The sequence below is a fragment of the Thalia democratica genome, chromosome 6 (assembly GCF_965202585.1).
Source record: "Thalia democratica chromosome 6, ktThaDemo2.hap1.1, whole genome shotgun sequence".
NCBI classification, from domain to species: domain Eukaryota; kingdom Metazoa; phylum Chordata; class Thaliacea; order Salpida; family Salpidae; genus Thalia; species Thalia democratica.
In genome coordinates, this window is record NC_139170.1 from 65,499,435 (window position 1) to 65,512,548 (window position 13,114).

General features: G+C 23.0%; 1 protein-coding gene across 1 annotated transcript; it reads left to right on the top strand.

Moving 5' to 3' along the window:
* The first annotated feature begins 635 nt into the window (after positions 1 to 635).
* LOC145839357 (uncharacterized) lies at positions 636 to 9,797 on the top strand. Its single transcript, XM_082946938.1, has 3 exons — positions 636 to 1,293; positions 4,633 to 5,122; positions 9,047 to 9,797. The coding sequence occupies exons 1-3, from the start codon at positions 636 to 638 to the stop codon at positions 9,795 to 9,797; spliced, it is 1,899 nt and encodes a 632-aa protein (XP_082803064.1).
* The last annotated feature ends 3,317 nt before the right edge of the window (positions 9,798 to 13,114 follow it).

Genomic DNA, 13,114 nt, shown 5'->3' on the forward strand with positions numbered 1-13,114 from the left:
TCTAGTACAATTATTAGATAAAAGTAAATAAATGCTAAATTTTTTTGAGAATATAAGTATAACTTTTAAAACAGTTTTACTGCTGTAAAATAAAATGAATTCAAGTAAGTTTGAGAATTTTAACTGCTACTTTGCAATTCAATACCCATTTTAGAATTTCAAAGGTAAATAACCTCAGAAATATAAACTTTTGTTTTTAATTTTTGCATCTGAAATAAAAACTATTGTGCACAATTTTAAATACACGTCTTTGTTTATTTTAATTTCTGTAACTAATTTTGACCAATCATGCAACTTTTAGCCAACTAGTAATCTAATAATTACAAACAAAAATATTCCAAAAAACCAGTTTTAATACATTGTGAAATAAATTGTTTTTCAAAAAAAAAATATTGATTTAATACCATCTAATAATAGAATACACTGTTTCTATCTTTAATTGTGAAGTTTAAAAACTCAGATGAAAATTTTCACAAAAAACATATTATTATTAAATTATTATTATTATAAAATAGTTTTTATCGATTGAAAATTATCATTAAACAACTAAACATTTTTTAATTTAAATTAAGTGCATCAATTTCTGTTTTTTTTTTACACTTTTAAACAGATTATTTAGCACTTAAGTTTAAACAATGGGTGATTCTGGTCAAATAAAAAGTAATATGGTTGTTAAAGGTGTTTCTTGTGAAGTTTGCAAGAAAACTTTCAAAACTAAATCCTACTTGAAAATTCACAAAAGAATTCATTTAGGAGAAAAACCATACAAATGTGATGTTTGTGAAAAAAAATTCACAAATAAAAGTAATTTAACAAGTCATACGCTGGTGCATAATGGTAAAAAAGAGTTTCAATGTCATGTTTGTCATAAGGAGTTTGCTCGAAAATTTCAAGTAAAACAACACATGGTTACTCACACCAAAGATAAATTTTTCAAATGTTATCTTTGTGACAAAAGTTTTACTGTAAAAGGTAATGTGAAAAAACATATGTTTGTTCATACTGGTATAAAGGAACATCAATGTCAAGTTTGTGAGAAGAAGTTTTCTCAGAAAGGTAATTTGAAACAGCATATGTTGACCCATTTCAAATTAAAAGAACATGAATGTGATATTTGCGAGAAGAAATTTTCACATAAAAGCAGTTTAGTCAGACACTTTAGAATTCACTTGGGAGAAAAGCCTTATGGTTGTGCAAAATGTGGAAAATGGTTTACTCAAGCTTCCAGTCAATATTATCATATTAATACTCATCACAAGGAACTTAGTAAAGAAAAGCAATTAGAACTGAAATGTAAAATACAAAAAAGCATTGTTCATGACTACCTTAAAACAATAGCTCAATACAATGCTAAGTATTGAAATCAAGTCGAAACAATTAAATAAATCAATTGATGTATAATTTGAAATAATTTAATTTATTGTGTCTTTTGTTTGTTTAACCATTTGATTCGATGGAGGTGTATAACTATGTAAAAACTCTCTTTTCAAACTATAAAATATAAACTTTTAACACTAATCAATCTGTGTATAAACTAAAAATGAATAGATAGATTTCATATATAAGTACGTAAGTTATATAATCTTTAATTGTATATATTATAATAAAGTTTAAAAACAGTGTAAATTGTTTTTTATATTAAATTTGCTGATTTAAATGTAATCTTTTGAAACAAGAAAATTAGATTTGATTTTAAGGAAAGTTAGTTTTATGAAACATATAAAAATTACCACTTATTACAAACTTAAGCTTTTGTTTAACTTAAAAATTTTTTTTTAATGCGTTCAGCTTGTATAACAACACTTTATTATATATTACAAAAACTTATTAAATATAGTGCTCAGTGTTTTGTGTGATAACTGGTTATCAACAAGCTTCTACTGAGCGTATTAATGTTTAATCTGTTAATAGTTTAATTATAGTACTTAGTGTAAATGTTTTTTGTCCTATATTTCACGTTATTGTCTGGTTAACCTAACTTAAGTTTTAGCTTTTTTTCAAAATAAACTCCATATTAAAGTAACGGGTCAAACTTACCGAATAATCCTTACGCGGTAAAAATTCTAAGAAAAAATAAGTAAAGTTGGAACTAACAAAATAAAAAAATACAATAACGATAAAATAAATCATAAATTTGTGTCTTCTAACCTATTTATTTTAAGATAAAATATAAAACTACAGTTTCTTGCTTGATATTTTTTAAAAAGCACATTGTAGATTATGTATTGAACCCTCAATTCACTTAGTTTTCTAACTTAGGTAATTAATTATATGTGCAATTTTTTCAAAAATATTTACAACTTTACTTTTAAAACCTTTAATCTTCTAACAAAAAAAGTCCTTTATAAAAAGTGCATTTAAAAATTTATAAATATTTTATATAGATTCTACTTTTTAAATATGATTAACACCTTAAAAAATTATGTCATTATAATCACTATTTAAAAAACGAAAAGAATATTAAATATTTTTTTATTATGATTGTTTACTGCTAGTTTTAGTCGATGTTAGCACATACTTAATCATCATACTAAGTAACGACCAACAGTCAAAACTGAAATGTAAAATAGAAAAAACTATTGTTTATGACTATTTGAAGACAATATCTGATCACAATTCTAAATAGCTTTCTATTAATGGTGGTAATATGGTAATTGATAAATACAGCAAATATTTTAGAGATTTTTTTAACTAAACACTGAACGGTTTACAAATTTTCGTTTCTTGTTATCTTAAAATTGAACATTAACTTGTGGAAAAATTTTATTAAACAAACATGTTTATATTTCATACTATTAAATTACATACATACATGCTGGTAACTTTATGGTTGACAACTAACAAGTTAATATTTTCACATTGTTTGTAAAGTGTTATAAACAATTTAAAAAAAAACTATGTAAGCTTGAAATTTTACTTGTTTAAAATAATAAAGTTTGAACGACTGTTGGATTAAATTCTGTAACTGATTTGAAATACCTCTTAGATTTTAGTTCAATATTGTTAGTAAACTGTACAACTATACCCTTAAAAATTTAAAAAGCATTCAAACTTAATAAATTTGCTAGCAAACTATTTTAATATTTAATTTGATATAACGAAAAAGCATACATATGCTACAGTTAAAAATACAAAAATGTCATTTTTTTAAAATAATTTTGAATAAATTTTCAGAAAAATAAATTGGCGAAAAAATTATATATAGAATTTTTAAAACTTGTTTTAAAATACACGTTTCAAGTTTAAACATTATGTTAAACTAATTGAATACAATTTTTACTATGTTTACACTTATGTTATTTAAGAGTAAAATTAATATAAAAGTTAATCTGGGTGTGGCTTACAAAGCAAATAATTTATAACAAAATTCCAACCGCCAAAACTAAATAAATTTTGGTTACATTCAAGTGGTGCTTTCTTCTGCCTTATCTAAACCTTTTATCTAACATTTAACTTATATATCAACTAAACGACAACTATTTCTCTAGTTAAACAAATTTAATTTTTGATCAAATTTATAATGAAAAAAAAAGAGACTTTTTTATTTTTAAGCTTCTTGGCACTTTTAATCACAACTAATTTATATTAATAAAAAATTGTTAGCAATAAGAAATGCTTTTTGTATAGTTTATTATTTAATATCTTTGCAAAGTTGTTATAAATACTAGTGTTAATATTAGTTTGCCTACTACAGATATAAAAAAATTAAACCTGAAAATAAAAATTTAAATAAATGTTTAAAAAACAAAATTTTTATTCAGTAAAAGTAAACTCTTCATATATGATTTACTTAAGGTTTTTGAATATATATATATATATATATATCTTTGTTATATTTTATTTAATATTTGTACAATTTTTAAATAAAATGTAATAAGGTGTTAAAACTTTTTAAGAAATATAATATAACTGTTAAAATTAGTTTCAATCATGTGTAACATAAATTTTTGAAGTAAATTTAAGACTTATAATTTTTTCTCTGAAATTAGATATTCATTTTGAAATTCAAAAGCAAAATAACGCTCAGAGTGTAAGCTTTATTCACAATTCTGAAATAAGCTTAATGTACACAAACTTTATTATAAATCATTGTCAATTCAAGTTTTTAACTTTGAAAATTGATTATGATTTAAACATATAACCTATAATTAAGAGGTAACCTAATAAGTAATATAAGAAAAAAATATTAATAAAAACTAGCCTTAGTACATTGTAAAATAAGTTATTATTTCATAATTGTTCATTTAGTTTCCGCTAATAATAAAAATACCCCGTTTTTAACTTTAATTTGTTAAGTTTAACAATATTAGATAAAAATTTTTAAATCAAGAATTTTTTTTTATTAAATAGTTTTTATTGATTATAAGTTATCATTAACAATTAGTTCTTTTTTCATTTTAACTTCATCAATCTCTGTTTTTTTAACAATATTAAACATAACTTTTAGCACTCAAGTTTGAACTATGGGTAATTCTGGTCAAAACAAAACTGATATGGTTGTTAAAAGTATTATTTGTGATGTTTGCAAGAAAACGTTCACAACTAAATCCTACCTGAAATATCACAAAAGAATGCATACAGGAGAAAAGCCATACAAGTGTGATATTTGCGAAAAAAGATATATCATTAAAGGTAGGTTAACAAGACACATGTTAGTACATAGTGATAAAAAAGAATTTCAATGTCGTTTTTGTAATAAAAGTTTTTCTCGGAAAAGTATACTGACAACTCACATGTTGGTGCACAGTGGTAAGAAAGACTTTCAATGTCATGTTTGTCATAAGTATTTTGCTCTAAAATCTAATTTGAAACAACATTCAGTTACTCACACTAGAGATAAACTTTTCAAATGTAAATTGTGTGACAAAAGTTTTGCTCAAAAATGTCATGTAAAAACACATATGTTAGTTCATACTGAAACAAAAGAGCATCAGTGCGAAGTTTGTGAAAAAAAGTTTTCTATAAAATGTAATTTAAAACTTCATATGTTGACTCATACCAAAGTAAAAGAACATGAATGTGATATTTGCAAGAAGAAGTTTTCTTGGAAAAAGGGTTTAGTCGATCACTTTAGAATTCACTTAGGTGAAAAACCTTATGGATGTGCAGAATGTGGAAAATGGTTTACCAATGCTTCTAATCGGAATAACCATATACGTACCTGTCATAATGAACTAAATAAAGAACAACAATCAGAACTGAAGTGTAAAATACAAAGAAGTATTGTTTATGACTACCTTACGACAATAGCTGAATACAATTCTAAATATGGCTAGCAGTCTGTTTAGAAAGTTAGTTTGCCGGTAAACTTTGAATAACTGTTTTTTTGTGTGTAGTTTTGAATTATACTATTTATATTTATAATAACTTATGAGGCTCTACTTTTGGTTATTATTTTATATGATGGAGCTACTTGAATATTAAAAACAATATTCTTTTAGCTATTAATATATATAAATGTTGTTGTTATTTCTCAGTTTATAAATTACATTAATAAAGTTTACATTAAATATACTTAAAATATTAAAATTATAATTTGTACATATTATGCAATTTCTTTTTAATTGTTTCTAAAATATTTAATTTGATAAATTACGATAACACAAAATTTAAAATGGAAATGGGTTAATATCACTTTTTTGTAATATTATTAAACATTTTAAATTTGAAAAATATTAATTTCATAGCGTAAATTTAAGAATCGTTTTTTAAATAGTTGTTTAATAAAGTAAATAATTCAAAAGTAAGTCTTATCATCAAAAATTAATTTGACCCCTTTGTAAATTAACATATAATTCTTTCTGATTTAATTGTTATACAATTTTCAAATAAATAATCAGCATTAAAAACAAATTATAACAGATACAACTTTAACCTAGATTTTATAGTTAATGAGTTATAATTTACATTTCTGGTATTACTTTTGGCTATAAAAACTATGAAAGTTTGTTAGTTTATACAAAAAAGATTTTTAAACATATGTATAAATTTTATGCGTTTGGTTATGACAAAAAATAACAGTTTTAAAAACTGTTCGCATAGGGTAGTGAGTGAGTGCACTTATTAATTTACTTCTTTTAATAATAGTAAACAGATCCCATAATGAATTTTTTGGTAATAAAATTTTGAAAATAACACTTTAGTTGATAAACTTTAAAAAGTTTTTTGTTTTGTACAACACAATATTAACTTACAATAAATCATCTATTACTTAAACTAAGTTTAATTTTTAAAACAGCACTACACCTTTATTCGGCATTTCTAAGTTAGAACTTACGCACAATTTCTACTAAACTGATCAAATTTAAGGACTGCTTACCGAATAAGGTTAAAAATGACAGAGAGAGTTAAAAATAAAAACATAAAACAAATATGAAATAAACAGCTTAAAAATATAATTTTGGTTAGGAGTTTTGCAGGTTGTAATTGAGCGTGGGTGGGAATTGTGAGCATACGCGTTTATTCATAATATAAGAATTTCTAGAGCTAGTGACTTATCGTTTTATATCACATTCGGTTAACTAAAAACTTAAACAGCGCGTCTTAAAAGAGTTTTTAGTTGTTTCATCGATTGATTTAGTTTTTAAACACATTGGTATGTTATTTGAAATAAAAAAATAACGCTTGCTACTTTAGTTTTCACTGTTCATTATAGTATTTCATATCAGTATATTAGAATTTTCAGAGCCTTTAATTTAACAATGAAGTAACACGAATCATACTAATATATATAGTAAAATCAATTAATGAGAAAGTAATTAATTGGACTTTGTAATTATGTACTTAAATTATCAGAAGGGAAACTAATTGACTGAAAAATAAAAACATAACACTTGTCAAAATAATATTTATAAGTAAACTCACAGTAATAATAATAAATCATGAAAACTTAGGGTGGTGTAATAAAGATAAATCATTTAACAAAAATAAATAAAACTAGAAATAAATAGATCTGAAATGAAAGCTCATGGAAGTTAGTTCTTTTTTTATGTTTAAAGATTTAACTCTGTTCGCTTTGGCAACGGCCTTTCCAAATTTCAAATTTTAATAGTTAAGTTTTATGTACTGAACACTTGATTCCATACAGTTTTTTAACTTATGTGATAAATTATTTTATAATCTATGGATATAAGTTCCTTTTATAATAACTAAACTTATACTTAATGCTTTATTCAATATTATATAGGGCTACTCTGTTAAAAACTATGCATCACAATAAATGAACATATTTTATATAAGGAACATTTGCAAACACTAAAATTACTGACATTCATTTTACATATAATTCATTTTTTAAATAAGTTTAAATAGGTTTTTATAAACTTTTTTAAAGTTCTTATCTTATTTAGTAGCTTTTAATTGAACTATTCCAACAATGTTTAATATTTTATTCGAGTCCAACATACATATGCTTTTAATACATTTAAGTAGTGAGTGTTTTAAGAAATTATAAAAATACATACAACAGAGTGTAATAACATATTTTAGATTAAATTTATAATAAACTTAAGCTACAGTAGCCCGAATTCTTATCTATTACAATTACATTACTTATTCACTTTTCTTTCTTTTTATAAATTCTTTTTTATAACTGCGCCACGGCACTACAGTAAAAAAACTTAAATTTCTTTAGTTATAATAAGAGTTTTACTAATTAAAAATAAAATTTAGTTTAGTGCTAAAATTAATCTTGTTACTTACTCGATAACTTTTAGTAGTTGATTAATTTTAAAATTAAAAAAAAGTAAATGATGCTCATTTATATAAATATTTTTTTTTTAAATGCTACTACTCAGATACAAATTAAACAGGTATTAATGTAATAATTCCATACTTTGTTAAAGCTGTTTTAAATGGTAACTTTTCAAGAAGTTTAACAAGGTTATATAAATTATAATTTGTTTGAAAAATGTTTTAGTTTATAAATTAATTCTAAACTTGTTTATTTTTTTTAAATTAGGCTATTACATGTGTTGTTTAAAGATGCATAGTTTTCTAAATTGATAAAGTAGTCTAATATAACTAAAAGTTGATATCTAACAAAAACTAAAAATATGTTCTTTTAAATTCTAATGGTATCTTTTAAGTTTTTGACTGGTTTTACTCCTAAAATAGTTTTAAATTATTTATTGTACCGAGAAATTTCCAAAGTAATTTAACAATTAAAGAATATATTTTTTATACCAATCTCTGTTTTTTATACTTATCTGTGGTACTACAACGATTATATCAATATAATTTTAAACTATTTTATTTTATATTACTTCATATATGCTCTAGAACGTTACAATTAAATTAGTTTCGATAGGTATTTTATTTCAAACCTAAAACTTAATAATCTAAAGTATCTAACTTACGCTGTAACTATTTTATTATTGTATTATGTTTTAAGCTTTTTTTTGATAAGTAGATTAAAAAAAAGCAAACTTGTTTGCCAATGTTTTGATAAATGCTTTAAATTAATAAGATTTAATATAAGAGTGTAATCTACATACTTTACACAAAACTTGTTTGTGATGTTTTGTTATAAAAACTTGAGCCAAGTGAAAAGAGAAAAAATATTAAATTTATAACGTAAAACAAGATTTTCATTAAAATTGTGTCTATCATAAAGTACACTTTCTAGTATGTTGAGATAATTATTTTAGTAATTTATTCCCCATTTTTTTAAAAGTTAGTAACCGTTTGTAAACAAACTAACAGTAATTATTAAGCAACTGTATTATATTTACAAGTTTAATCATCAAGAATTTTTTAAACTAATAGAATTTTTTTGGTTAATAATCTTCATAAAGTATTTAGGAAGAATAAAAAAAATATAGATTTACGAGCTTAATATAGTTAGTTATCATTTGTGTGGCATACTTTACTATGAAAAGCTATTTTTAGTGGATAAAAAACTTGATGAACATTATACTATTTTTTATTTTATATTAATTTTTGAATTAAATAGCTTTCGTCTAAGAAGTTTAACTATGGATAAAAATGGACCTACAAGAGATATTCTAAATGATAAAAGTATTACTTGTGATGTTTGTGAGAAAAGTTTTAAACATAAATCAAGTTTTATCAGACACAAAAGAGTTCATTCCGGAGAAAAAAAACCATACAAGTGTGATGTTTGTGATAAAAGTTTTACAGCTAAATATAATTTAGTTGTCCACAAAAGAGTTCATACAGGAGAAAAACCTTTCAAATGTGATAGTTGTGACAAGAGTTTTGCTGAAAAAGGAAACTTAACAAAGCACATGCTGGTACATAGTGGTAAGAAAGATTTTCAATGTTATGTTTGTTTGAATGAATTTGCACATAAGCATGTTTTAAAACAACACATGGTTACTCATACTAAAGATAAACTTTTCAAATGTGATATATGCAACAAAAGATTTGGTAGAAAAAATAATGTAAAAACACATATGTTAGTTCATTCCGAAGTAAAACACTTTCAGTGTGAAGTATGTGAAAAGAAATTTTCTCGTAAAGGTGATTTGAAACAGCATATGTTGACACATACTAAAGTAAAACCTTACGAATGTGATATTTGCAAGAAGAAGTTTTCTCAAAAAAGCAATTTAGTTGAACACTTTAGAACTCATTTAGGAGAAAAACCATATGGTTGTGCAAAATGTGGAATATGGTTTACTACAAGTTCTAATCGATGTAGGCATATACGTAATCAGCATAAGAATTTAAGTAAGGAACAACAATCAGAACTGAAATGTAAAATACAAAAAACTATTGTTTACGACTACCTTACGACAATAGCCGAATACAATGCTAAAGAGAGCTGTTGTTAGCAAATAATTTGTTCTAAAATCAAGTTATTCCAAAGATTATAAACAACACAATTCAAAATATTACACTAAATCTATGACAATCCAGTTTTGTTTAAGTAAATGTTATTGAGTTATTTTAACTTTATAAAACTTTTTAAAACCTATATATATTAAGCCTTTTTATACCTTTAAATATATTGATTTTTTTTATAATGGTACGTAAGGTAGGGGATTCAATTGTAATATACAGTATATCAATCTTTAATAAACATTTATAAATTTGTTAATCTGGTATATTTTTATACAACTGAAAAAGTTTAAGTCTGATCTGAGGAATAATAAATATTTTGAAATAATAATTTAAATTACCTTTCAAATCGATGTAAATACTAATGTTTATCTTAAAAAATAGTTTATTTTAAAGTTTAATTAGTGCTTAAGTTGATGACTTATTGTTCATTTAAAAAAAGTAATAGTTTATGGTAAAAAACTTTAAATTAGTGATTTAATAAATAATTTATCTAAAATAAGGTTGTTTGTCTTACTAAATTCAACATTTAGTAATTTTTGGTTTAATGTTAGGTTTTTTTTAATCCACTCAATTAGTAAAAAAAATATGTTAAAAAAAATAAAACTTGAATTTCTTATATTTTAATACTATCACTGACATATTTGCTGTTAAATTGGTTGAAAAAAAATTAAAACTATGTTTTAAATATCATTTTAATAAAATAAAAAATTTTCCAATTGTTTATATAGTCCTTTCAAAAAAAAAAAAGAAATTGTTATACTTGTTTAAAACTGATTTCTCTTTGTTTTTTAATCTAATTAAATATTTATATACAAATTTATTTTATCAAGACTATTTGATGCAATAGTAGTTTATTAATTTTACTTTAGTATGAAGCTACATGAATAAGTTTTCTCGTGTTATCTAGAACTAATTGTTAAATATTAAAAAATTATTTTTTTTGTTAGCGGATACTTTTTTTAAAGATCTATTACTCAAAATTGACTTGACTTCAAAAATACTTTAGACTCCACAAAATAACTGATTAAAGTGAAACAAAGTTCAAGAAAAAAAAGAAAAACTTATGTTTTATAACTTTTTAATAAAGTTTTTCGATATTTTTCTAACACGTTAGTGTAATCTAAGCAATAGCTATAGTTGATTTTGGTATAAGTGAGTTTATTTCAGTTATAGTTAATATAACAGCATATTTCTGATTATTATATTGTTTACTGCATTCATTGATATTCAAGTCTTTTTTATGATTTTTACAGTTTTTAGTTTTTATACGTATCTTCTGTAAAATGAGTAATTTTGGTCATCAAATAATACTAATAAAACTATCTATGAATAAAAAAATAACTTTCAGCATTTGAAACTTCTGAACCTTGAAATTAAAAAACTGTATGTTTTTTACAATTTTAACCTACAAACAACCGTTTAACGTCTCGGATACAGTTGTTGTTGATCGTTCGGTTTATTGTTTTAAGTTTATTTCATGTTTAATTTAAGTAATCATCGTATTAATATAAGGCTACTATTTTTAACCTAAACTATAAATAAGTTGTATTATTAAAAAATAACGGTTTCTCATTTTTAAGTACGACACAAACATACTTGCCTTTCTCATAAAAGCTTTTATTTCAAACTAAAGAAAAAAAAGTTCACTTATAAAAAAATTTCAGATCTACTTTTAACGCTAAATACGCTAGAAAACTGATTGAATAAGATTGCTTAATACAAAAGAACTTAAACATTAAAACTTTGTTCAACGATTGTTACTTTAGCTTGTTTCTTAAAAGGCTCTGAAGATCCTTTTAGGAGAAACAGTGTTTAGCTAAAGTAACAATCGTTGGATATAGTTTTAATATTTAAAACGTTGCTAAAAGCAGATTAGACTAGTACCATTAAAAACTGGATAACTATTAAAAGAAACACTTTAACCTATGATAAATACAAGTTTGTTTTAAAGTATACTAAAACTACGAAACTTTCGAAAAAGTATTGCGATTTAATTAAAATAAATTTTATTTATTTGTATATATTTAGTGCAAACTTAAAATTAATATAACTTATATCTAACAGTGTGAAACATATTCTACAAAAAACTTGTTAGTGATGTTTTATTATAAAAATTTTAGCAAGGTGAAAAGAGGAATCATATTGCATTTATTAAATAAATTAATCATAACATAAAAATTGTGTTTTCTATAAAAAAATATACTTTCATAGTCTAGTTTGTTGAGTTAATTTTCCAGTAGTTTATTATGCCAGATTTTTAATAACTGTATTTAACCGTTTGAGATTAATCTACGAGAAATTTTTATAGAATTGTTATATATTTACAAATAAAACAATCAAAGTTTTCTTAAATTAATAGAATTTTATAGGTTAATAATTTAGCTGTTTTTTGACATAATATTTGTTGTGTCTTGACTGAGATATTAAGTTTACTTGACTATATTATTTTTCTAATTCTGCTTCATCTAGTCCTAATAATTTCAAATGTCTTGAATGAACGACAACAATCTCTAAAAGTAAATAAATTTGAAATTTTGTTATTTTGTAATGAAGATAAAAAAGAATTTTGTTTGCTTTTTAAGCTAATCTGTTCGTTTAATCACACTTAAATTTATTTATATATTGCTTAGTTTAAGATTTAAAATAGAAATATAAAAATATAAAATAGAAATTAAACATTTGTGTCTTAGTACAATTATTAAATAGAAGATAACTAAGTGCTGTAATTGTAAAAATCAGTTTTCTCTTATAAATTAAAACGTTTTCAAGTAAGTTTGAGAATTGTAATTGTTTCTCTGCATTTAAATATTCATTTTTAGCATTAAAAATAAGATAACGATCAGAAATGTAAATTTTAATGTTAATTGCTTCTAAAATAAAAATTAGTCTATTATTTAGTTTAATAGTTTATTACTAACAAAACAATGTTTAACTCCTATATTTGCATAAAGGAGACCCTCAGCTGTTGTAAACTAGCCTTATTCGAATTGAACTTTTTGTTGTAAGATTTAAATAATACTTGTTTACATCAACTGAGGATCTCCTTCATGCAAATATAGGAGTGAAACATTGTATTCTTAGTGATAAACTTTATGAAAAAATAAGGGATAAAAATCTCCTTAAAGAAATTCAAGTCGAAAACTTTGAGTTGTTTGTTTTAATACAAGTTACAATACAAAATTTAATGTCCAAAACTTTTGTTATATATTATTGCTTGTTTTTAATTTTAAGTTTTATAATATATTTTGACTTAGTCATATACCTTTAAGTCAACAGCTAACCTAAAAGATAAGAAAAAAACAATACA

Coding starts and splice junctions, on each gene's coding strand:
- LOC145839357 (XM_082946938.1), top strand. CDS start 636: ATGGGTGATTCTGGTCAAATAAAAAGTAATATGGTTGTTAAAGGTGTT. Junction 1,294..4,632: donor AAAGCAATTAGAACTGAAAT/GTAAAATACAAA, acceptor ATATCATTAAAG/GTAGGTTAACAAGACACATG. Junction 5,123..9,046: donor TGTGCAGAATGTGGAAAATG/GTTTACCAATGC, acceptor TTGTGAGAAAAG/TTTTAAACATAAATCAAGTT.